At 41.6% G+C, this 27,340-nt stretch overlaps 1 protein-coding gene across 6 annotated transcripts in view; it reads right to left on the reverse strand.

Annotated features, from left to right (window-relative positions):
- HSPH1 (heat shock protein family H (Hsp110) member 1) overlaps positions 1-14,135 on the reverse strand; it is a 28,088-nt gene extending 13,953 nt beyond the window's left edge. Inside the window, exons 1-9 of one of the 6 annotated variants that reach the window (XM_019039757.3) lie at positions 11,432-11,572; positions 11,084-11,159; positions 10,926-10,980; positions 8,262-8,319; positions 4,968-5,108; positions 4,087-4,209; positions 2,316-2,415; positions 1,064-1,197; positions 402-646 (exon numbers count right to left, since the gene is read on the reverse strand). In XM_019039757.3, the coding sequence (XP_018895302.1) occupies positions 402-646; positions 1,064-1,197; positions 2,316-2,415; positions 4,087-4,209; positions 4,968-5,108; positions 8,262-8,319; positions 10,926-10,980; positions 11,084-11,159; positions 11,432-11,572 (1,073 nt within the window). Of the gene's footprint in view, positions 1-401; positions 647-1,063; positions 1,198-2,315; positions 2,416-4,086; positions 4,210-4,967; positions 5,109-8,261; positions 8,320-10,925 lie in introns of all 6 variants that reach the window. The other 5 variants (XM_055360349.1, XM_004054341.4, XM_055360348.2 and 2 more) reach the window with 5 other exon arrangements.
- Between the last annotated feature and the right edge of the window lie 13,205 nt (positions 14,136-27,340).

The raw sequence follows: 27,340 nt of genomic DNA on the forward strand, positions 1-27,340 counted from the left end.
GAAAAGTTGTGACCATAGGCATGTACCACCATGCCCAGCCCTTCTAAATGTTTTGATCTGATTCTCATTACTTTCAATGGTTATTTCCAGTCCCTGCACAGTATCTCTGTGAAACAAGTTTTCAATTACTGGCCCAGAAATACTAAAAAGTGAAAATACCACGAAGACTTGAGGGTAGTACTTAGACCCATGAGAGTACTTAGCAAAGGTATTTTTAAAAGCCCTCTTCACATAAGTGCCCCTAGAGCTAGTGGTGATAAACAACAGCATCTCCAGCCACACGCATGTAACACACAATTCTGAAATGTAGGCCAAGACTCACAACACCCACTAGAACTGACACCTGGGCTATAGTTTCAAAAAAAGTTCCATCTATTTAATCTGTAGAATTCAAGACACACCTGTTCATCTTTCCGGAAACATCTTTATCATTCATAAAGCATTCGATATTCAGTGGAAGGTCTGTGCTGTTAGAGCTCATTAGCTTTTTCAGTTTTTCACATTCCTGATACAGACGTAGGAGTGCTCGTATTTTGGATTTTGCATCCAACTTGTACTTAGTTTTAAATTCTGCACAAAAATGTTCCACTAACTTTTCATCGAAGTTTTTTCCTCCTAAGAAAGGATCAAAAGCTGTTCCCAGTACCTAATTTGGTTGAAACAACAAATAGTCTGGTTATTTTCAATCACATTTGTAACTAGAATCTTAAATATTACTACTCAAACAATGAAAGACTAAGAGACTCAAGACTATATTTAAATTATAACATGAAATCCAAATCAGTCAGGAATAAATCTCTAAGATATTTTTGACTTTTAAATGACTACATAGAAAATAACTGTAAAAAGCCTTTTCTTTCCTAAACAAGAACACTTAAGAGTATGCTAAGACAATTACATCATCTTTATGGAGCTCAACCTTAGCAACCGTTTCTTGTTAACATCTTTACCTAAAATAAAACTCTTCATTACCAAGAAGAAAAAGCCTAGTAAAGAGGCTCAGTAGCTTAAAGTCACAACACTTAACGTGTTTTGGACACTGAGTTCCAATGTATGACTTTACCTTCAATTTTCCCTTGTTAAAAGCACAAGCAGACACTTGAAAAGCTGAATGTCCCATATCAACAAAAACCACTATCCGAGGTTTCTCATCCAGGCTTGGGAGATCCTGCTTATAAATTCCGTAATTCAAAGCAACTACAAAAAATAAGTATGTTTCAATTCTTTGGTTCACATTTTCTTAGGAATCTCACTGTTACATAAAATTACACATGCAGGAAGCTTGACTATTAACTTGAAACAATTAAAGGTGAACACATTACATTCCTTTTATACCTGACTTCACACTGATTTTCTTGGAATTAATTATTACTCTCTTTCTGATTTCAGAACAATGCTCTATCACTTTTCAATATATGGAGATGTGCTAGACAAAACATATGGCGTGAATACAGTGAAACATAACCACGTATCACAGACAGTATCAGACTCATTATGCAATACTTACATTTTAACCACAACCTGCTAGGACACCGCTTATCCAAAAAAATTAAGAATTTAATATACAACTACAGCAACTATAGTTCCTACCAATTTTCTTTTAGATCCGAGGTAAATAGCTGATAAACCTTAAAAAGTTTTTTTTTCTGAACTTTAAACAACTGTATTTCTAAACATGTATACCTAAAAACATATTTTTACCAACATTTAACAGTTTTCCAAAAACCTAACAGAAATATGAGTAAAACTTTTCAGCATAAAAACTGATTTTTTTCCTTAACTGATTTTTTGTTCATCTGTAATCATAATAAACTACCAAAAGCTCAAGAAACAGATGCTGTAACCACCACTGTATATCCACAATACCTAGCCTAACACATTCAAATAGTACAGGCTTAAAGCAATATTTGATAAATGATTACCTATCTACAGTTCGGTAGATAAAAAAAATTTTTTTACAGTAAATCATTTACTTGTAAGCCAAGGTAGTTTTTGAAGCCCAGAATTTTAAGATTGTGGGAAAAGTTGCTTCCTAACTATAAATGCAATGTAAGGAAACAAAGCTAAATCCAACCTACATTTTCAAAGGATTAAAAAACATGAAAAGAATTCTCTAATGAAAGCAGATTCATAAGTTTGATAAAATACCAATTTCTCATTAACCATAAGCATTTTAAGAGGTAGACTTTTGTTTTCAAATCTGACTTGACTTTTTAACAGGCTGTGTTTCTGTATCTATAAGAAAGTAATATAGCACTGAGAACATCTTTAGTTCTGATAGTATATTCACTTCCACACAAATGCCTTTTCCTTACCAGCTGTCATGTCATTCATAAGTCTTAAACAGTTTAGGCCAACAATCTGTGCAGCATCTAATACAGATCGCCTCTCAGCATCTGTAAAGAAGGAGGGGACCTACAAACAAACAAAAAATTTTGAATTATCTAGAACACAAAATATACTTAGAAATTCCTCACAAACCACTTATAAATTCACAACAGTCCAGCTAAGTAGGTGCCTCGCCAAGTCACGAAACAGAAATAGGGCTTTAGTTTTCTGCCAGCTCCTTAACCTTCAGAAACAGTAACTACTTTTGAAAAGGCTGTCCCAAAATTACAGGATCAAAATAGTCTTTCTTATAACCAAGTTCAAGCTGAAATAAAAATTAATCAGGAGTTTCATAAGACATATTCAAAGTTACATAAATCTAAGAGAAAACTTGAAATTAAAGCAGATCAAATCTGCTTCCAAACTAGTTGTAAGTTTCTACTGGCATTAGGAAATTATGCTAGGTCAACATTTAATGTTCAACATAATTAAACTATAGGTAAAAACTACAGGAACTTAAAGAGCTAATTCTAACATATGCCACCACCCTTTCAGTTCTGCTTATTCACTGAGGCGCTCTTTAATTCAGTCAACCTGTTAAGATTACAAAATCACTTTTTGGCAAAGCCTTTCAATTTTCCTAAGAGTAAAAACAACCCAAGGGCTGAGGTTTCTTACAGCACTCACTTGAGCTATTCTAGTTGTAATTCTTTTTTGACTGCCTTCTAGTGCAGCACTTCAGAATACTATTCAGGAAAAAAAGTAACAACACATTCGTAGAATCATTTAAGTGCAAAGTACCTAAGAGAAAGTTTAGTACAGTGATTTTTCAAAGTTGTCCAAAATATTTGTAGATGCTTGAGAGAGAGACATGAGCAAGAGCAAAGGTGGATCTCTGCTCACCTTTCAAATGAGAACACTTCGTCCATAAGTTTCTCAGCTCACCAGGGGGAAAAAAAATGTGGCAAAAAAAAAGGAAGGGAGAGAGTGGGGAGGGAGAAGCCACTGACTTATAACTTAATTCTTTAATTTTGCCAGAGATTAAAACACTTCCCATCTTGCAAGGACAACAGGAGAAATGTTAGCCCTTCTGCCTCATTCATTCATAAAGGCTTGTTGCTGAATGATCTCAGCCGGCCACATTGCTCATACTATAGAGCAAAGACCATGCTGTATTTAAGTCCAAAAGCATACCCCACAACCTATCAAGAAGTGACCCAAGACACCTGGGTGAGCAGAATTTACCTTTTTGGTGTCCAAATAAAAGATGACTTTTGTCCATTTCAAGTACCCTTTGATAGTCTAACTAGTAATTGTCCACTGAAGGTAACAGGCTTGCTAGTGTTAAAAATTTAGGTTTTGTCACTACTGGTAAGCTACGTTTTAAAACTCCTAATACACTGGTTTCTCAACGGAGGGTAGAATTCTTTCACCTGTGAAAAGCTCCTGTGTTAAATGTACAAGCCTGATAGTGCAGCAACTAACTGTATTAGAATACTCACAAATGGAACCAGTCAAAATCTGTATTTTCAAAAAGCCTCACAAGAGATTTTGATTTCCAGTCAAGAACCTCTGCCGCTTCTGGCTAAAAATATCACTCAAATCTACTTTGTAATGCTCTGGAACACATGTTAATACAGTCCAGTAGAACATGATCTCTAGTAACTGAAGAACAGCTTTCCCACATTTCATACTTAAAAGTAATACAAAGAACGCAAAAATGAAATAAAACACACTGCCTTGCTGAATTATACTTACTGAAATAACACAATCTGTTACTGGTTTCTTGAGGCTGTTTTCAGCAGTTTCCTTCAGCTTAGTCAACAACATGGCTGTTATCTGCTCCACACTAAATAGATGTTCTTCACCCATGTACATTACCTATATTGAAGGGAAAAAATGTTTTAAACATTGTAGTACTTTAAGCTACATGCCAATATTTAACTTCCAAAAATTAGCACACATTCCCTTCCACAAAATCTTTATTTTATTGTTGTAGTTGTTTTGGGAAGAAGGAAGAAAAGGAGGAAAAAGGGAAGGGGAAAGAGGGAAGGGGGAGAGAAAGGAAAAGAGAAAAAAAGAAAAAGGAAGAAAGAACTTCTACCTAAAGATGAAGAGGAGCGGAAGAAAGCTAGGGCAGATATACCCCATCCAAAATCTAAGTCAAAACATTAAAGAAGGTAGTAAATTTCCACTCTAACTGAAGAGATGAATCACTAGGATAAATATTATTGTGTGTTGATCACAAGACAGGAATACCTCTGCAAGTTTAAAAAAAGATTCCTGGTGTTACTACACTATTGCTCTCCAAACAAATGCAACTGGGCTGTCTCAGAACAGACTTTTGTTTGATACATGAACACAATGTCGATTTTTTTCCCAACATCAAATAAACCTAAATTTTACAATTGCCAAAAAGTCAGAAGAAACACAAATTAAGTTATAGCATATATACTACCATTTGAATAATTTTCAAAGACAATTTAGCATCTATCTACTATACTTTAAAAGGAGCTGAATAAAAAAAGAACAAAAAGACCACCTGGTGTAATTAAGAAATTTAAGTAATAACTCAAATAAGTTCGTATTTTTAAGTATTAATAAGTTGGTATTTTTCTAAGGTTGCTCAATTATATTACCTTTATTCCAACTCCACCATTTTTCAATGGAACCAAATCGTAACTCAAGTTTTCCTTCTCCTTTTGAATGAAGGGGTCATTGAATGCTCGGCCATGAAATCTTTTGAAGTTAGACACCGTATTGTTTGCATGAGTGATTTGCTGCAAAAAGAAGTTTGAGATTTTAATTTTTTTCTTTAATTTCACCACCTACCAGTAATTTTAGTAATTTTATTTATTCACTTTACAACTCAAACCAATCCTATGAGTGCACATAAGTTGCCCTGAGGCCCATCAATTTCACTGAATTTCCCATCTATGAACAGATTTTATTTATACTTTTTTCTTCTCCTATAGAAAATGCCAGAAGGTAAGCAGCAAGAGGGAACAAGAGGCAAAATAGTGTGACGACAGACTTTAAAGATTTCAAAATCTGCAAGATAAACTCAAAGACAGTGAAAACTATCACTAAAGCTCTGAACAAACACACTAGAATTTTATCACTGTTTCATTCCTTTTTTTCCCTGCTAAACTTGTGAAGTTTTATACCCAATGAATGAATAGATCTAGTAGCACTATAGCCAAATTATAATTTTGTTTAAAAAAGTTAATTTTTGGCCAGGTGCCGTGGCTCACGCCTGTAATCCCAGCACTTTGGGAGGCCAAGGCGGGTGGATCACGAGGTCAGGAGATGGAGACCATCCTGGCTAACACGGTGAAACCCCGTCTCTACTAAAAATACAAAAAACTAGCCGGGCGTGGTTGCGGGCACCTGTAGTCCCAGCTACTCGGGAGGCTGAGGCAGGAGAATGGCGTGAACCCGGAAGGCGGAGCTTGCAGTGAGCCAAGATTGTGTCACTGCACTCCAGCCTGGGCGACAGAGCGAGACTCCGTCTCAAAACAAAAAAAAAAGTTAATTTTTATAGCTGGGCATGGCAGCACATGCCTGTAATCCCAGCTAATTGAGAGGCTGAGGCAGGAGAATCGCTGGAACCTGGGAGGCAGAAGTTGCAGTGAGCCAAGATAGCGCCATTGCACTCTAGCTTGGGTAACAAGGGTGAAACTCATTCTCAAAAAAAAAAAAAAAAAAATTAAAGTTAATTTTTATAGTCTAATAAATTGCTAAGCGGCCAGGATAAACACTCTGTGCCAGAAAATGCATGGATCGCTACCTTTCCTAGCAATAGCATGAAATGCTAGTTATCTACACCAAAAAGTAGAAGACAGAAGAGTAATTCAAAAAGTTTCTAAGTGACCTAATGTTTTCAACTGCATGTGCGTATTCTGAAGACTTGAGAGCCATGGTTTTTAAAAACAAGACATTGAACTGCTATCTTACACAACTGGCGCACGTTTGTTAAACTGTTGTAAAAGATGGTGTTTTTTTAATCCACCGTTTTGGTCAAATATTTTAGGTAAACTCTAGATTGAAAAGCCCCACTTCAGAGCACATTTCACTCAAGGGTACCTCATTTGAAACAAGAAATAACTGTAAGATTGAAAACTAAGACTTCTGAAATTATTAGCTTAAAAATACCAAAACAGTCTATTATTTACTTTTTCTCTTACCTAGTTTTTTGAATAAAGGGAAGAATACAGTTAGCTTGGCAGTACTAGTTTTCAAACAATATAGAATTCAAGCAAGTTTAGGTCTTAAAATTCCTCATGTGTCTAAAACTGAAATGAAGTATGTCTAGTAGTATACTGGCCAAATATGAGTCTCAACAGATTCTTCTCACGTAATCACAAGGATGCAACAGAATTTTAGGTCTAGGCTATCAATATCCTCAATGGGCACATTTAAAGGATTGTTACAACTAAAGTCCCACTATCCTTTTGAACATATTTTGAGTGTGCCTATTTCTCCTTTCCTTTTTCACCCCTTTTAGTTATCTCTCTCTTCCAATGTAACAAGGAAATAAAGTTAAATCCAACCTACATATTCAAAGGATTAGAAAACATGAAACCATTTTCTAATGAAAGCAGATTCGTAAGTTTGATAAAGTGCCAATTTCTTATTAAACATAAGCATTTTAAGAGATATTTTTGTTTTCAAATCTGACCTGATTTTTTAATAGGTCAGTACTAAATACATTCCATAATATACAATGCAGTACTCAATCTAGTCCAAAATTTTCCTTCTTAGCAATCTATTTTCTGTATTTAGAAAAATGTTTTTTATTTCAAAGAGCCTCTCAAAGAGCATTTCACGTATCTTTTACTGTTTTTCTCTCCACCTCCAAGGGGTCTGTCTAGATCAGTGCTGTTCAACAGAATTATATGTAAGTCATAAAGGAGAGCTACCTACATAAAATTTTGTAGCAGCCACGTTAAAAACTGGTAAGGGATTAGATTAATTTCAATTAACTTAGGCCAATATATTTTAGGAACTATCACTTCAATAAGTAGTCAACAGAAAAAAATTGATGAGATACCATACTCTACTTTTCAATTTGATTAAAAAGTAAAAAATCTCATGTGTATTTTATACTTCACATTTTGATTCAGACGAGCCACATTTCAAATGCTCAATACAGTACATGGCTACCATATTTTTTAAACAGCACAGGTCTGGACAAAAATTTCTCCCAGTCCTACCTTAATTACTAAGCAACCTGAAAATGCTTTTAAACACATAACTTCTTAGAAGTTCCTTCTATAAAAGGAATCTCTTAAATGAGTATCACGAGAAACTCCACAAGAACTTAAAATGTCTTTTTTATAATTTCTAAAAATTAGATAAATGAAAGGCAGCAAAAAGTTACTAAAAGTTAAAGTCAGCAGGCCAGGCGCAGGCTCACACCTGTAATCCCAGCACTTTGGGAGGCTGAGACAGATGGATCACGAGCTCAGGAGTTCGAGATCAGTCTGACCAACATGGTGAAACCCCATCTCCACTAAAAATACAAAAACTAGCTGGGTGTGGTGACACGCGCCTGTAATCCCAGCTACTCAGGAGGCTGAGGCAGGAGAATCGCTTTAACCCGGGAGGCGGAGGTTGCAGTGAGCCGAGATCGCGCCACTGCACTCTAGCCTGGGTAACAGAGCGAGACTCTGTCTCAAAAAAAAAAAAAAAAAAAAAAGTTAAGGATGGCAGATTAGAAAGTTAAAGTCGATCTTAACAAAACAAGGGAAAGGGAACAGAAAGGAAAGAGTGTCATCATCTGAAGGTTCATAAAGAATACTTGAATTACATTTTTAAAACTCAAAAATACATAAACTTAGGCACACTTTACCCTCTTGTATGTCTCTTGAGATTTTCCTTTTAAAAACTCCCCCCTTAAAAAGTGATCCGAATTCTCTTAAAGAACATACCTGATTTTTGGCTGCAACTCCGATTGTTCTATTTTTTGATCCAAATGATATGACTGACCTAGAAAAAAATATATTCCAAAAATATTAAAAAGCATAAATGTTGATATTTTAAACTGATAAGAGAAAAATTCTAACATAAATGTCCTACCCATTAGGGGATAGGGAACAAGCATAGCACAATTTTAAGGTCTATAGCTTTCATCAGATACTCAAAGGGGGCTTCCACTTAATTGCTGCTCTGAGATCCAACCTAGGTGGCAGTTCTACTACCCCAAAAACCTCTGCTCATGGCTCAGGAATTCTCCAGGTTCCAGTTATTATGAACCGAACATTAACTTTGAAAATGTTTTAAATACGTTAACGGTATTATTAATTTGACCCTACACACGACTAACAAAAAATAGGATGTGACTCTACCTTTCAGTCACCAACTCTGTACAAATCTAAATGTCATTGTCATACCGACTTTTGTTCTGATATACCACCGGCTTCTTTAGGAATCAAAAGTTTTTATGCAAACGCAAGCAAATGAACCCAAGTTACACCTCTGAAGTTTAAAGAGCACAAAGAGGTTCCCATCTGGGAGATTCTGCCGGAGAAAGAAAAAAATGATGCACAACAAGTACCATGGCAAAACAGAATATAAATGTCGAGGGAAATGAGTGACTAATCAGTTACATCAAATCTGTTTTGAAGAGATGCAAAGTGACTTATAACTGTGAGACAACCTTCTCAGCCACCATGGAAATGGAACCGCACAATAACAGAGCAGAGACTAGCTCAAAAAGTCTTGTGAGAAGAAGGTAAGTGAATTAGGTTTTGGATTAGAGGAGTTATCTAATTCTGGATTACTAATTCAAATATAATCTAATTTTGGGTGAGTTACTCCTACCTGCTTAGGTAGGAGTAATGGTAAACGAGATGAGCAAAACGGGAAAATACTGAGGGCATTAAGTACCACCCTGAAGTTTAAATTTGCTATAATAGAAACATTCTCAAACTACATTATCTGAGCAAGTGTTAAATAAAATAGCATCCTAAAACCCAGAGAAGTGTCCAAGCAGAAGCTAGACAAGAAACCGTCAAAATCAGAGCATCACTGTAAGCTCTGAATAACCATACACTTGCAGAATGGATCTACTCATTTTCCTAAGGGAGAATCAAATTAATTATACTAAATAACAATTAGTAGCTGATACAATAGAATCCACCACAGTTATAGTTTAACAAACATATTAAGGGGAACTCCAATACTGCCCTCAGTTCACATTTTTCAGGGCCATACCTGTTGTCTTTGATTTCACACAGTAGTCCCTGTATAACACAATTTTTTTTCCCACTCTCTTCTCCGAAAAGCTTTTCTTTGTTTTATTGGATCAACCAGAACAAAGTATAAACTGTATCTAGGCATATAAGCCTGAAATACTGTTTTCTTTCTTACTAAACTCCAATTAAAAAACCTTAACCAAACACAAACTTAGATCTGCAGGGGTAGACGTACAGGTTGCTCAGAACAGTCTTCCTAACGTTACTAACATTGCCAAATATTTTGCCTCAGATTTTCCACTCAACTTTCATAAACGTTCTCAGCACCCAAATAATTGTATTACCCCAGTCATTCTACCTTTAGGTTCAATGTTTTCATTTTGCACTTTTCATCCTGAGCTTGGGACATTTGAAAAAAATTAATAGGTACAGTATTTTCCTTGAGATGAAAGCATTTGTTTTCATCAATGCACATGCAGATGTTTGTATATATTCTCGTCCGAAAATATCCCTTCACGAAACTTGCTTTTTAAAATGTTGCCCTTTGCCCACCCTATGCTCCTATAGAATATTTAGTTCAGTGACGACATCCATCCTCTTGTGGCGTCCTAGCACAAAAGTATGCAATTTTTATTCTCTTTTAAATAAATTGTGCAAAATTAATTTTAAAAATACGGTTTACAATTCCTCATGAATGGCAAAGAGCAAAAAAAAAGGACGTTTACATCTTTCGACAATGATCCCGGGCGTTAAGGCCAACAATGTTAGCAACGAAGAGACTGGGTAAAAAGAGGTGGGCTAATCTTTCATAGGACTGCTTCCGTGGTCGCTAACAACAATCCGCCTGCTCACTGGACAAGCAGCGACACAAGCTCTGGAAGCTTCCAGTTCATTTCGAGATTCACAATGCGGAAGAAAAAGCCCGGCAGCCCGGCTCCGCGGTGCGCAAAGATATGCGCGAAGGGAGGAGGACAAGCTGGAGGCGGCTCAGCCAGCTCAGAGAGGCCGGGTGGGGATACGGGGGCGGCCGCGGAAGGCGCAGGCTGCAGCCTGCCAAGAAAAGGGAGCGAAGTCGCGGGCTTTGCCGCAGCCCGACCCCCAGTAGGTTTTGAAAACCCCCAATAGGAAGCCCGCACAAGGCGATGACCCTTAGAGTCTCGACTCTGGGACTCCTCTCACCCCCGTGAATCCCTGAGACAATCCCTTCTCCAATTTGTGATGGCAAGCCCCCCATCCCTCCTCTGGCCGGGTCGCTGGTCCCTAGTTCCACGGAGGGGTGCGCCGCTGCCCAAACGCCTCCGTTTGCCGCGGTCATCCGTACAGCCAGCCCGAGATCTTGGGTCCCCACACTAAGGGCCCAGAACCTCCTCCCATCCACCCTCGCAGACTCCCACTTACGGGGTGCACCGGTCGCTGAACTCATTGGCGATGGTCTCGATGCCCCCGGCCCGGGCTACCGCGATGTAGCAGCTCTGCGAGCCCACGTCCAACCCCACCACCGACATGGCCGGCTCGCGGTCCGCCTCCGCCTCGGGTCTCGGTCTGCGTCCTCCGGCCCCCTGCCTGCTTCTCCTGCCGCCGCTTTCTGCCCTGGCCGCGTTCTGCTCCGGCCCGCGGGGTCTGGCCGCTCCTCTGACACTCAGAAGGACACACAGACAGCCGCGGCCTGTCAGGAGCGTCCTACTCCCCCGGGGACAGCGGCGGCTGACTGATAAGAAACCCTGGGAGAAAGCGGGGCTCAGCCTCCGCGGGTCGCTCCGCACCTCGGGTTGCCTGCCTCACTCTGCCGCGGTTCGCACACCGGCGCCGACGCTGAACTACCGACCCAAAAGGGGAGGTCCCACTTCCTCAGCCTTATGTATCGCACTGATCAGAACTTTCCAGAATCTGCGGCATTTACTCACCGGCGCCTCCACCGGCCCCTCCACGTGCCACTTCCGCTTCCTTCTTCTCGAGCCTTCTGGAAAGATTCCACCCAATGGGCAGCCGGTCCCCCGAGAACGGCCGCCGTTGCCATGGCAGCGACAGGGCCGCTCCCGTGCCATTGGCTCAAACCTGCCTCCGCCCACTCCCGCCCTAGCCACAGGCGTTTTGCTGCCCTAATAAAACAGGCAACGAAGAATGACTCCCAAAACTCGGAATAGTCACAATTTACTACCGGGAGGTGGTGTCCGATCCTTAACGCTAAAGGGAGGCTGGGCGGGCGGAGACAGACCCCATTTTTGCAGAGACCCCAGACACCGGGATGGTGGGGAGGCCGGCCAGCTGTCCGGAGAGCATGTTGGGAATCGTAGTCCCGCTGGGAGAAGTGTGCGCCTTGCATGCTGGGATGTGTAGTCCTGGCCGCAGTGCTTGCTGGGACCCGGCTTTGTCTTCTGGGACTCGCGAGAGAGGCTGGGTAGGGTTCTGTCTGGCGCTTTTGCGCGGGTTCCCTGGCAATAAGCGTCATTTTGTTCGTTTGTTTTGTATTCACTTCTGTTATTGTCTGGATTACCCCGACAACTGGTGCGTTACGACTTAGGAGAAGGAACACCAGTTTAAACCGCTTATAATAAAAGCAAAGGGGTTGTGTTAAGTGTTCTTGTATTCATCAGGCAGCAGGATGATCTCTTGTGGAGTAAAATGTCAGGTGTTTTTTTTTTTTTAAGAAATCGATTTTTAGTTGTGACGTCATTTGGCAGGCTGTCCACGGTATCACTTTCTGCTTATTTTTAATAGGTCTGATTTAAGCCGACGCTGTTCTACCCTGCCACTCCTAGCCATAAATTGGTACTGTGTGTAAGTTTTGCTTCTTGTTTGATCTGAAGCAGCTTTTGTTTCTTTCCCTCAGAAGCGATGTCCCCGTTAACTTTTGTTCAGTAAAGAGACAGTGTAAGAAAAGGTGGAACTGTGTTGCTGATAACTTATCAGGTCTTTTATACCCTTTTGTGTCTTTTTAAGTTTGCTTCTGATCCCTGAGTTTACCTTATGTCAGGCATGTGGAAGTATAAGCACAGTTCAAATATGTTATTGGATAAGCGTGTAATTGAATAAGGAGTTGTAACCTAAAGTTAGAAAAATCTAACTCATAAAGAGTATGGGAATTCCTCCTTGTCTATCAAAACAAGTTGGTTAAGTCAGAGGCAAGGCGAAAGGCCCAGGTTTACATTACATGTAAATTGTATGTGCTTTTGCTAGTTTTCCTGCCACTTAGGTGGCTTACTTAACATGCTTCAGTTAACTCACCTTTAAAATGGGAGCAATAATAGTTATCACGGGGTTGTTGTGTTCTTAAATTTGGACATATAGTTAGCTGTAACTATAAGTTATTTTTGTTATGCATCCCAAAAACTTGGTTTCTGTCCCCACCCCCCGCCCACCAACTTTTTCTTACATATCAAAACCTTATAATAAAATCCATGGAGACATAGCAATTTTGAACAGAAAGAACCTTTGAGATTATTTGGTCTGCTTCCCACATTTTAACTGCCGTACGAAGAGGAGACATGAACAGTTCTCAGTCTTTGGAGCCAGACAGATTTGGGTCAGGTTCAAATCCTTGGCACTCTACTAAGATGTTTTATATAAAGTACAGCTTGTAAGGGCACCAGGCCTCCTGGAGTCAGACATCATGGGCTTGAATCCTAGCTATTCTTATTTGTGAGCTGTGTGATCTTGCGATAATTACTAAGCCTTTCTGTATTCCACCTCATGGTGTTTATGTAATGATGGAAACTATATAAAGCACTAAACATGTAAACATAAACATATAAAGTCTGTCATCTTTGTCAAATTCCTCTTTGCCCTCTGTTTCCTCGACTGTAAAATGGAAGTAATACCTATTTTTGCTAGGATTTTGGAAGGATTAGATATAAATAAAACATGGTATGGTGGTATTTGATAAATTGTAGTAATAGAAGTAATATCATTCAGTGAAAGTCAGTACAAACTTTAATCTTGTACTGCTGTGGATGTGTTGTGTAGTCATGGTGTAGGCCCCCTTTTATTTAATCGATTCGCCTTAATTATTCAGCACAACAGGTAAGTGATAAGAGGTTGTAAAATCTACCATATTTATTATCTAATTGAAATTCTTAGCTGGGCCAGGCATGGATGGCGGCTCACATCTGTAATCCCAGCACTTTGGGAGTCCAAGGCAGGAGGATCACCTGAGCCCAGGAGTTTGAGGCTGCAGTGAACTATGATCACTCCACTGCACTGCAGCCTGGGCAACAGAACAAGAGTCTGTCTCTAAAAATAAAAAAATAATTCCTAGCTAGGTGCAGTGGCTCATGCCTCTAGTACCAGCTACATGGGAGGCTGAGGCATGTGGGTTGCTTCAGCCCAGGAGTTGAAGTCCTGCCCAGGCAATATAGCAAGACTATTAAAAAAATTCACTTTTATCACTTTATTATATTTTATTACTTTATATGTTTATATATTTTTATTACACGTAGAATTTATCACACTTACTGTTGTAATGTCAGAAATTTTAAAATGAGACTTGGACCAAATGATGACAATCCCTACAAATCCTTGTTATGTAATTATGAATCCAATTATTAGGTTTCATTCCATATTTGTTTTAGAGAATAACAAGGACCTCAAAATTGGAAGCAGAAACAGACCACTTCCAAAGAACAATAAAACAAAAATGCAAAATTAAGAAAAGCCCAAACAAAAATGCCATTCAAAGAGATAATATGCAGTAGATATAAAAAACTATGCCAGGCTTCCTTGAAAGGAGAAAGAGATGGGCAAAGGAGGGGATATGCAGATAGAGTAATATACATGAAAGTGCATATGACTTTGAATTTCTGGTATCAACCAGTATGGCAGTCTTCTCTATAACCAGCATAATGCCAGGGGCTGGAGGGTTACAGAAGTAGTATAAAACTTGTTCTAAATCAAGATGTGTTTTGTCACTTCTCTGCAATGCTGGGGCATCATGAATACTCAATTATCTGAAATCTTGTCCGTTTGAACCTTTTTCAATATTTGCTTACCAAAAGATTTTTGTTTTCTTCTTATATATTAACCTGAAAATGTATCCTTTAAACCTTAATTGGTTCTGCTAAAACATATTTTGTCCTTATTTTAAGTTATAATAGAATGATCATCTAAAAATAAGAATGCATGGGGAAATCATGCAGGGAGCAGAGACTTATAAAAAGGTACACCTAGAAATAAGGTAAGTATGTTTTGTCTGGTAGGACATGGAAAAGATATGTAAAATGATGTTTCTTTTAGCCTAAAAAGGATCATATTTTGTAATAAATGTGGCAGACAAAAACTCAATGTGTAGGAAAATGTTCATGTCTGCCCCCAAACTCACTGTGAGCCACTTTCCCACTGGAACACCGTGCTCAGGCACACTGGCCCCCTACCCCACATCAAGGTGTTCCTTTATTCCCCTGCCTAGAAAATTCTTCCCTCAGGCTCCTGGCTAGGCCAGTTCCTCATCCTTCAAGGCTCTATTGAATTCTTCACCATCTGTAGAGAAGGTTTCTGAATGCCCACCCAGTAAGCACATTACCCTTCCCCAAAGTACACCCAGTTTTTGTCCAGTTAAGGAGAAGCTGGTGCCAGCCCGAATGCGGAGGGTGGTCACTGTTTGGCTTAGGCCAATCAGCACATCCTATTCCCCTTGGCCACAGTCGTTGGTTCCGGGATGGTCAGGTGACCTAGGCAGCCCAATCAGGGTGACTTTCAGGGCTATGGTTTAGAATGCCTGGGTATGAGGGTATTTCTCTGCCCCTTTCCATCCCTTTCCTTCCACTCCCTCCATCTTCTTCTTCCTCCAGGTGCTGTTGTGTGAGGTGATGAGGCCCAGAACCATTACAACAACCTTACTATCATCCTGAAAAGGAAATGACACATGGAAGTGGATAGAACTAAGAAAATTAAGTTGGAGCCTAGGGCTGAAGTCAGTCTTGAGACCCACCCTACCTCTAGATTTAAGTTATGCCAGCCATACCTTTCCTCACCACTTAAGCCAACTTGAATTGGGGTTTCTGTTACTTGCTACCCAAAGCAAGTAACCTCCTCAGGAAGGTCTTTCATGACCATATTACCTAAAGCACCTCCTGGTTCACTCTCTGTTGTTATCCACTGATTTCCTTCACAACATGTACCACACTCTATACTACAACATATAGCTGCAGTGATCTTGGTGTGTGTGTGTGTGTGTGTGTGTGTATGTGTTACTTCCCTTCTTTGATTGTCTGACCCAGAGGGCAGTGACTGTTTTTCTTCTTTATAGTGCATTATAGATGCTCAATCAATATTTGTTGAATAGTTGAATGAAAAAACAAACTTATTGGGAAATGCTTTTCTCTAATGCAGAGTTTCTCAGCCTTGGCACTGTTGACATTTTGGGCTGGATAGTCGTCGTGTGGGCTGTCCTGCACCCTGAATAATTAACTGCATCCGTGGTCACATCCTACTAGATGCCAGCAGCAGTGTCCTGCTCTTCCTCCCGCACCCCCCACACCCCCACCACCTCACCCCTGGCCCAACTGCAACAACCAAAAATGTCTCCAGACATTGCCGAATGTCACCAATGGACAAAGTTGTCCCTGGTTAAGAGCAGTAGCTTTGATTTAAGCCTAATACAAAAAGGGCAGAGTCTCAGAATGTGTTTGAAAGAAAATAGAGCACTGTTTGATTTCTGAGCCACAGAGGCTAAGAGATGGGAGAACGGTAACCCAGATCTGAATGAGTCAGACAACTCCAACCTGTATTAGGTTACAAGAGGAAGGACACATCTCTCATTTGGCTACAAGACATGCCTACTGTTGTACAAATGTGCACTGCCTATTCCAAGAAGGTAATATTGAACTGTGGTTGAAAGTATTTTTGTGATTATCAATTACTTCCTTCAGAAAGGTACATATAATTCACTGTTTTCCTTTGCCTTGGGTTTTTTTTTTTTTTTTCTGAAACAGAGGCTTGTTCTGTCACCCAGGCTGGAGTGCAGTGGTGCAATCTCAGCTCACTGGAATGTCCGCCTCCTGGGTTCAAGCGATTCTCCTGCCTCAACCTCCTGAATAACTGGGATTACAGGCGCCTGCCACCGCGCCTGGCTGATTTTTGTATTTTTAGTAGAAACAGGGGTTTCACCATCTTGACCAGGTTGGTCTTGAACGCCTGACCTCGTGATCCGCCTGCCTCGGCCTCCCAAAGTGGTGGGATTACAGGTGTGAGCCACAGTGCCCAGCCACCTTGGCTTCTTTACTTATGAGATAATAATTAGAATGCCCACATAGTGACTGAAAATTATTAATTAATTCTTACATTCATGGTTACCTTAGTCATTCTATCATAGAAAGGAGGAAGAAAGTTAATATTTGGATAACCAGAATCATTGTTGCCCTACACAATATTCTGATTTTCCACCCTGAAAACTAAATTTATATACCAGAAATAGATTCCTTTTTTCTTCTTTCCTTTGTTTCTTCAGGCATGTGTGAAAAGAAGGAAAGGAAGGAAGAGTTAGTATCCTGTGTCTCTTCTATTCCAAATTATGATGAGGTCAGTCCAAAGTCCTTGTACATAAAGATGAGTCATTTCAGTACAGACTCTTTAGGTTTGCTGTGTTGAAAAAAAGCACCTTCATTTTGGTGGGAAAATAACTACAAATTGTTGATGTATTTTTCTGTGTGTCAGAGGATTCTGAAACCAGGATGTTTCTGAGCTCTTGAGACATATTACAGGTGCCCTCATGGGGTAGCTCATTAAGCTGTTGGAACCAAGGGTGCATTCAGTTCCCCTAAACTAATTAATAATCCACGAGGGAGGGTGGGAGTGGTAGAATAAAAAACATTTTGGGTACCTGTTTTTATTGAGCAAGTCATACTGTTCTTACCTCATTTGTGCCAAGTGAAATGAAATTCCTCCTTCTGGACACTTCGGAAGAACTGACTATCTGATTGCAAAGTTACATCTTGGCAAGGATGTATATAACCACTTGTCTAATGGTGGATGACTAGAATAATGTGGAAAGGAGAGACACAACTCAAAGCCATACAAATTACAGTTGCTTTATTTAATTCCTTGGCATCAATGGGAAAACAGCAAAAAGGGAATTTCTTGCCTATTCTGAAGGATGAGGCACTCAAATTATTCTACATGCCTTTCAGCTGCTTTCCACACCAGCAAACATGAGGTTAAAATATATTGAGAGGAAGGAATAAAGCATTGGAGAAGATGAGACTTCCTAGAAAAAAATTCAGTTACTCTTAGAAAGCTAATATTGCTGACCAACAACACTGAAACCAGCTTTTTAAATTCTGAAATGTAAATTAGACCCAAAGAGTCTGTACTGAAATGACTCATCTTTATGTACAAGGACTTTGAATTGACCTCATCATAATTTGGAATAGAAAAGATACAGGATACTAACTCTTCCTTCCTTCCTTTCTTTTCACATGTGCCTGAAGAAACGGTTACAATTCTGTTTTTCCTGAGGAAGTGTGTAATTTGTTACTTTCATTAAAGAAGCACACTCTCCATAAATATGTTAGTCCACCTTATTTCCTGCTTACAAAGGCTCTCTTAGCCTTTCACCATTTAACAACTCTTTTTATATTTTGACAATATAAATGTTTTCCCCTTTGTCTCTGAAAAGAGGGAACAGGGTCAGCCCAAGACAAAAAGGCAGGAGAGCGTCTTGAGCTCCTTGTCCCTGCCACGTCTCCAGCCTCTTGTCTCTCCCAGGCCCAGGCAGATAACCCGCCGGCTGGTGCCTCCCAACTCCCAAAGCTCCTTTCGCCTGGGTTCTGCTGTGCCATCCATGCTTATGCATCTCTCTGTGCTCAGTGCCCTGCACTGAGCCAGGTGTGTAGCCGGCCCTCACGCTGTTAGCTGCTGTTAAATGCCAGCACTCCGCCCCACCCAACTCTGTTGTGGCTCCTCCGACTGCCAGCACGGCTACCTCATCAAACAGGTGCTCCCAATCATTCCTAGTCATATGAAAAAACCAAGTCACATAGATTTAAGTTTCCACTCCCAGAATGGAGATATTTTTATTAAATAAGTTCCACTTAAATAAAACCAATTTCCCTAGTTGGTTATATTAAAGGCTGCATAGGAAGATATCCAAGGGGCAGTCTAGGCATGGTGGCTCGTGCCTGTAATCCCAGCACTTTGGGAGGCCGAGGCAGACAGATCATGAGGTCAAGAGATCGAGACCATTCTGTCCAACACGGTGAAACCCCGTCTCTACTAAAAATACAAAAATTAGCTGGGCGTGGTGGCACACACCTGTAATCCCAGCTACTCAGGAGGCTGAGGCAGGAGAATCGCTTGAACCCAAAAGGCGGAGGTTGCAGTGAGCCGAGATTGTGCCACTGCACTCCAACCTGGCGACAGAGCAAGACTCTGTCTCAAAAAAAAAAAAAAAAAAAAAAAAAAAGAAGATAGCCAAGGGGCATATGGCTCTGTAGGACTCTGCCTTGTATTACCGTGGTCAGACTGGCTGGGTGCATAAGAATCTTTGTGGCTCCCTCCCAACAGCTCCCGACTGCCCCCTCGACCCCCCAGCTCCATTCCTCTTGAGAAGAAAGGGGAGTACTGCTCCGCGCTCCCTGCTCTGCTCAGCTGCCTCTGATTTCTGTCTGAGTTGTTCAAACTTTAGGGCTTGTTTATTGATTCCCCCAAGGGCTGTGAGCTCCCGAAGACTGTCCTTTCTCTTTTTATTTATAGGCCTTTGTTGAATGAATCAAAAATTGCTCCTTTCCTTTTCCTTCATTTCTTCCTGCCTTCCTCCCTTTCTCTCTTCATCATTTATTAATCATTCACTGTTGGTCGTGTCTCCTAAATGCCCCAGAATGAAAATCCCTGACCTACCTCTGCCAAGGTTTTTTTTTGTTTTTTGTTTTTTTTGTTTTGTTTTGTTTTGTTTTGTTTTTTTAAGACGGAGTCTCATTCTGTCGCCCAGTGGCACAATCTCGGCTCACTGCAACCTCCACCTCCCGGGTTCAAGCGATTCTCCTGCCTCAGCCTCCCAAGTAACTGGGACTATAGGCACGTGCCACCACGCCTGGCTAATTTTTTGTATTTTTAGTAGAGATGGGGTTTCACCATGTTAGCCAGGATGGTCTTGATCTGACCTTGTCATCCGCCTGCCTCGGCCTCCCAAAGTGCTGGATTTCTAGGCGTGAGCCACCACGCCCAGCCCTCTGCCAAGGTTCTTAAGGCATACATGCATGTTCTCTTCCTATCTGATTTCTTTTTGGTCTGCCATGGCTAAGAGGCCTAACCAGCAAGAGGGAGCCAGGCCTTCTTACATCATCAGCTGCAAGGAAGTGAAAAAAGTGTCCTTCCCTGTTTGCTAGAACAAACAACAAACCATACCTCCTTTTCCCCCACCTGGGACCTGCACTGGCCTTTCCAATGGGGAGGGCAACTCATTAGGAGGAGGAAATCCACTCTAGACTATCGCCTTTGGTGGCAGAGATGAATAACAAAGGTTTTTCTTCTCCTCTGGAGTAATGGAAGCTCGACCCTTACTACTGTGACCTATGGCATGTCCTTGAGGATCACATCTGTCTTTGAATAGACCCAGAACTCTTCCCTGGGGGCAGAGTACCATTGTCTGTTGTTGTGTGTAAGGAGATGTGAGGGTGCTTGGCAGGGATGGTGAGTGGGGACTATAACATTGAGGAATCCTGGGCTGTTCCCAAAGTGAGGCGGGAGAATAGAGTCTGCAGGCAGGGAACCTAAGGCCGATTTAGGCTGACTTCCTAGAACTAAATCAAAAGGAAAACCCCAACTTTGCAAACCCTCCCTCCTTTTCCTGCATAGCAGACAGAAAATTGAAAGTACCTCTGACTGGTTGCTTTCCACAACCAATCAGATGTTTGCATAGGAATGTAACTTTGTAACTTTGCTTCAGCCTCTTGATTGCGGACCACTACTTCATTTGCATGGGGTGTAAACCAAGTGGCCAATGGGAAACCTCTAGAGTGTATTTAAACTCCAGAAAATTCTGGAACTGGGGCCTTGATCCCCTGTGCTAAGACCCATTCCCACCATGTGGAGTGTACTTTTATTTTCAATAGATCTCTGTTTTGGTGCTTCATTCTTTCCTTGTTTTGTTTGTGCATTTTGTCCAGTTCTTTGTTCAAGATGTCAAAAACCTAGACACTCTCCACCAGTAACAAAAGGAGGAATCCAAGGACCTTATTGGCTTTTTGGAATAGCAGTAGGTCTCCATGATATTAATTAGGATAAAATAAAACCAACATGGCCAAACCTTTATGGTTTTAAATGTCCTTATAGATTACATAATGAAAATACCTATTAGCCTTTGACTTGAAATGTTTTATTCTAGCAAGTCACCTTCGCACTTTCCTCATACAGAGTGATCTGGATGAACTCCTACAATGTGGCAGCCGTTTGCTTTGTGCTGGAGATACCATGACGAACAGCCCACGTTCCTGCCTTCAGGAAACTGAAAGGGAACCAACTCTCAGAACTGCAGCAAGGTTAAGGGCCTGGGCAGCTGTACTGTGCATTTGGTATTATAGTAATAGTCACAAGACAACCCTCTAGACTGTGTGTGGAGTCAGGCAGAGCTGGGTATAAATCCTGCCATCTGCAACCTTTCTTGGGCAAACTGCCTAACTCTTCTAAAATCTTACCAGTAAGATGTGGGTAAGAAATTCTACCTTGACCAGGTGCAGTGGCTCACGCCTGTAATCCCAGCGCTTTGGGAGGCCGAGGCAGGTAGATCACCTGAGGTCAGGAGTTCAAGACCAGCCTGGCCAATATGGCGAAACCCTGTCTCTACTAAAAATACAAAAATTAGCTGGGAGTGGTGGTGGGCACCTGTAATCCCAGCTACTGGGGAGGCTGAGGCAGGAGAATCGCTTGAACCCAGGAGGTGGAGGTTGCAGTGAGCCGAGATCGCGCCACTGTACTCCAGCCCGGGCAACAAGAGTGAGACTCCATCTCGAAAAAAGAAAAAAAAAAGAAATTCTACCTCATTGTGGTATTGTGGGGACCAATTAATAAAGTAATATCACCTAAGCCAGATGTCTTCCATTAAAAGGGCACACAATAGCTGACAGCTATGGTTGTTATTGCTTTGATTACTAATGCTTGGTTACCTAAGACACTTCCGAGTCACTTCATTCCCTTCATAACCCTCTCCCAGGATTATGAAAGAGAACAGCAAAACTGTTTCCTTATTCTCATCTTTCATATTGTGCTGTTCATATTGCGTGACTGCCTAGATAATTGATAGTCCACAAATTTCAAAAAAACTACATATATCTGTGTGAATATCTTTGCAGATAATTCTAAATCAGAGAATCAGATTTTAGAGGGGAGGTCAAAATACCTCCATTCCATTGTGAAAAATTCATAAGAATATTCTGAATGCCACAGATTTAAAATCTATCACTGTCCTAGAAAGGTTAACTTTCTTTTCTTTACCTTTATTTCTATGACATTGTTCTTTTGGCCCTGTCTCCAGTGTTATTTTATAACACACTATATTTCTGCTCAGTGGATTGCTATAGTGATGTTGGTACATGTTCTAAAGGGATATATAGTATCGTGCCCTAAATGGACTAGTCCACGCACCTTTGTTCAGCACTGGAAATTTCCCAAGTCTATTCATTCATCCATTCATGCAACAGATATTTGTGGAATTCCTCCCATGGAAAGCCATCATGTGAAAGTGTTACAGTTGATTCAAGGATCATTGTCAACAATGAAAAATGTTTGCCTGCCTGCTGGGGCAAGAGACCTAAAGATGTATAATGCAGAAGATGACAAGGAGCTGTAGGGGAAGCCAAGGGCTTAGGGGCCAGAGAGGGCTGTGTTCAAATCTCACCTCTCTCACTTTAACTGTGTGACTCTGGGAAAAAGTTTAAGCTGTCTGAACTTCATCATTTTCATCTTCAAAATGTTGATCTTCCATCATTCATTCAACAACCATGTTGACTTTGTGCTAGGTGTATCTCCCTGTCATTGATTTATGCTCTCTTGTTAAATTCTCACTACAGTTCTCGTAAGGCATCTAGACAGTAGTTCCTCAACAGATGCTATTTTATCGACCCCGTACTTTTAATGAACATATTAATTCAATGAACTTTGTGTGCCTGCTATCAGCCATACCGTGAGCCAGGAGACATATGGCCTTAAGAAAAAAAGAGTTAAAAACTGTGCCTCAAGTCTGGTTGAGGACACACCCATAAACATAATTATCCAATGGAATCGTTATAATGACAGCTCTGTGAACAGAAAATTTTTGGACACAGAAGTGGGACACGTAGCTCACCTGGGCCAAGGGTGTTGGAAGGGGGAATAAGGTGGGTGACGCCTGAGCTAAAGTGAGTAGGATGGAGGAAGAGGACTCCATTTCTCTGCCAGAGTATGCAAATACAGAGGAGATGAACAAATACATATGCGGATTAGGTTAGCGATTCTGAAGTACAAGGTTCAAAATAAGGAATGAGCAACAGTGATGTAATAGGTGAGCCCAGCTCAGAAAGGCACATACTAAAGACGTGTTTCCAGGTAGTCTCTGAGTACTAAAAGATTGGTAAGTGTTCCAGGGACCTTTTTGCAGTAGCAATGGCTCCCCAGGATATTCATCATGACAAAATAAAACAAATATGGCCACACCTTCATGTTCTTAAATAGGTTCTTACAAATTACATCATGAAAACACTTATCGACTTGTAATTTTTTTCTAACTAGTCAGTTCTTCCTCAGACAGAATAATCTGGATGAGCCTAATTCCTCTGGCTAGGACTTCTAAAATCATGTTGGCACTGGGGCTTGTTCCTGTAGCTGGTTGGTGCAACCTTCTAATAATACCAAGATGGTGTTTTGTGTCGCTGACTGCTCCTAAAAGAGGGTGACCCACTGCCCCCCAACTCGGGCCACTCACTGTACCACTGACTCAAACCCAATTCAATGGCCACCCCAAGCAGGACCAGGGATGAGATTTGACCGACTGCAGACCCAGAAACACCACAGCTAGAAAAGCAGTATAACCTAGAAAAAGAAATTTCTGCCAAAACATTTGTGGGCTAAGATTACACACAAGTATGTTTGAGACTAGAGGAGTCGAAACATAAATAAACTGTAGAAAGGAGCATGCTAGTGCAGAGAGTGGGACTCCTAGAAATGTGAATTTATTCTCTTTGCCACCCAGGGGAGCCAGAGACTCATGAAAATCTTACACAAGCTGCCAAAGTTACGAACCAGGGCAGGGAAAAACAGTATGTTAGTTTGGATTTTTGCAGTTGCAGGCAACAACAACAAAAAAATCAGCCAACCAACAAAACAAAACAAAAATGGGAATTTACTGATCCACATAATTTGGAAGTTTTAGGGGGCATCTAGTTTAGGCTCAGCCATATCCAGGAGCTCAAGTGACATCCTCAGGACTTTCTCTCTGCCCATCTCTCAGCTAAACTTTGCTGTGCGTTGCTTCCCTCCTCAGATGGGCCTTCCTTATGTAGGGGCAAAGGCAGACCTTGCAGCTCCAGAGTAACATAGTTCTTACTGTAAGAAAGTCACAAAGAGACTGGGCATGGTGGCTCATGCCTGTAATCCCAGCACTTTGGGAGGCCGAGGTGGCAGATCACTTGAGGTCGGGAGTTCAAGACCAGCCTGGCCAACATGGTGAAACCCCATCTGCTAAAAACACAAAAATTAGCTGGGCATGGTGGTGCATGCCTGTAATCCGAGCTACTCGGGAGGCTGAGGCAGAAGAATCACTTGAACCTGGGAGGTGGAGGTTGCAGTGAGCCAAGATTGTGCCACTGCACTTCAGCCTGGGCTACAGAGGGAGACTATGTCTCAAAAAAAAAAAAAAAAAAAAAAAAAGAAGAAGAAGGGAAGAGAAGAGCCAGTGAGTGTGACCTGGTACCTGAAGTCACTGTGCAGAGCTATCTGCCCAAGCTACTGGTGAGGATGATGGAGAATCAAACCACCAGGCCCCCAGCATTACTGCAGAATGGGCAGGGATGGTGCCTCACAGACATGCCAGGCAGGCAGAAAAAATAACGCCCATGACAGCTGGCGAGAAGGGATTTTCACTTACTGAGCACCTCGGCACAGTGCTGGGTGCCATGAATGTCTTACGTCACCTCCCAAGGTCCCTCTTAGATAGGTACCTTCTGTTATCATCCCCATTCTGCAAATGAAAGTAAGGCTCAGTTGGATTAAATAACTTCCCTGAGGACAACCAGTAAATGGTAGGGCCAGGTATTAATGACCAAAACCCTTGCTTGATCAAACGGGGAGGAAAAGTGAAGGAGAAGGGGCACTGTCCTCAGCAGACTGGGAGCCACAGAGGTGGTGGGTGGGGATGCAGGCAATGTGAGAAAACAGGACAAAGTGCTTTAAATAATTTCTTATTTAAAGCAGAGCCTAAGCCACAAAATCTCTGACAAGTAAGCCCTGGTGAATGGGGCACAATTTTTGTCCTATTAGGAGAGCAAGTTGGCTGGGCACTATGGCTCACACCTGTAATCCCAGCACTTTGGGAGGCCAAGGTGGGCAGATCACGAGATCAGGACATCGAAACCATCCTGGCTAACACGGTGAAAGTCCATCTCTACTAAAAATACAAAAAAAAAAAAAAAAAGCCAGGTGTGGTGGCAGGCGCCTGTGGTCCCAGCTGCTTGGGAGGCTGAGGCAGGAGAATGGTACGAACCCAGGAGGCAGAGCTTGCACTGAGCCAAGATTGTGCCACTGCACTCCAGCCTGGGCGACAGAGTGAGACTCCGTGTCAAAAAAAAAAAAAAGTATGGAGATGGGATGGGGTGAGGCTTCAGGATTCTGGGTGGGACAGTCCTCACGTCTGATCTCATACAGAGCAGATCACTAACCTGCCTCTGGTAAAGTGGCCCTGGAGGGGTCTGAAAGCAGCCTTAGGTGGTGAGTCCAGCCCTAAGAGGCTCTCCTATCCCGTGGAGCCTTCAGCCTTCAGTTGCTCAATCTCCCTGGTAATTGAGACCAAGCTGCTAAATATTGTCAGAGGGCTGCGCTGAGACCAGTAGAGGGTGAGCAGCCCACAGAAATGAATCTGGAGGCCAGTTGGGGCAGAGAAGGTGACTGACTGGATGAAATGAGGATTAACTGCATGTAGAGTGTGTTTGACTTTAAACTGTGAACTAGAGGTCTCTGGAAAGTGTTTGTAATAAGAAAAGTTGGCATTTCAGTTTCTCCTTGAATTGAGGACAGTGTTCAAGAGTACACTAGGCAGTGGAAAATGAGACAACATCCAGAGCCGACGTGACCTGGAGACAGATGAAAGCTGAAGCCAGAGTAACACAGGCCTCCCTCTTGGAAATGTAATCCATCTGTGAGTTGACTCTAGTTACTCTAGGAGCATGGGCCAAGCCCAACAGTAATTGCTTTCATGCTATTTGCATTTCTAAGCTTTGTTTTTATTTTACCTAAGACTTTTAAAAGACTATATTTTGTTTTAGTTGTGCTGCAAAGAGAAAAGGTGGGGCAGGTATTTTCTGAGCTGTGTTGGGGTTGATGGTATTTGGAAGGCGCTGAACGTCCCCAGGTCCTGTCTTGCCACAGCCACCTCCTCAAGTTTCTATAGAAAAGAAGGTCAGGCAAAAAATCTCTACCTCTGGGAGGCTTTTGCCTTAAACCCCAATGTGGAAATCTGGTGTGGTGGCAGACGGCTAGCAGCAGACCAGAGGGGCCTCCTGGGCTTTCTCTCCACTGGATCCACACATATTTACCACACTCTGATATTCATTTCTTCAACAAGCATTCCTGAGTGTCTACTAAGCTCCAGGCTCTCTTCTAAGCACCGAGTATTTGACAGTAAGTAGCAGACAAAACCTCTGCTTTTATGAAGTTTACTGATTGATAGAGTTTGGGTATTTGTCCCCTCCAAATCTCATGTTGAAATTTGATCCCAGTGTTGGAGGTAGAGCCTGGTGGGAGGTGTTTGGGTCATGGGGTAATCCTTCACGAATGGCTTGGTGCCATCTCGGAGGTAATGAGTGAAGTCTCCCAAGAGAACTGATAGTTAAAAAGAATGTGGCACCCCTCCCTTCTCTTGCTTCTTTCCTCTCAACATATGATGCTGACTCCCCTTCCCCTTCTGCCATGACTGGAAGCCTGCCTTACCAGAAACAGATGCTAGCGCCATGGTTCTTATACAGCCTGCAGGTCCATAAGCCAAATAAACCTCTTTTTTTAATAAATTACCCAGCCTCAGGTATTCCCCTGTAACACCACAAATTGACTAAGACACTAATGTTCTGACAGAAGGAGATGGACAAAACAAAACAAAAAAACAGCTTGTGGTAAGCACCATGAAGAACTAAAGCAGAGTAAGGGGGCAGGTGGTACAGGGAATAGTGTGTGTGTGTGTGTGTGCATGCACATGCATGTGCACTCCTACTTTAAAGGAGGTGGTAACCAATGAGCAGAAGCCTGAAAAGAGTGAGGGAGTGACCTGCAGATAGCCTGGGGAAAGGGATTCTAAGCGGAAGGGAAACACATGCAGAAGGCCTGGAGTAGAAGCCTGGTTGGCATGTTCTTTGAGTAGCCCTGAATGGAGAGGCAAAGGCAAGTGTGATAGGAGGGGGGGTCAGACAGGGCAGTTGGGGTCATCTAAGAACACCTAAGGCCTTGTAAGACACAGTAAATCTTTTATTTGCCTCTGAGCAAAATGCAAAGCCATTGGAAAGTTTTGAGCAGAGGAACTATGTTGAGAGGTGAAGCCGGCTGGGCTTCACGGTTGGGTGGGGACTTGGAGAACTTTTCTGTGTAGCTAATGGATTGTAAATGCACCAATCAGCACTCTGTGTCTAGCTAAAGGTTTGTAAATGCAC

This window comes from Gorilla gorilla, chromosome 14, assembly GCF_029281585.2.
Source record: "Gorilla gorilla gorilla isolate KB3781 chromosome 14, NHGRI_mGorGor1-v2.1_pri, whole genome shotgun sequence".
NCBI classification, from domain to species: Eukaryota; Metazoa; Chordata; class Mammalia; order Primates; family Hominidae; genus Gorilla; species Gorilla gorilla.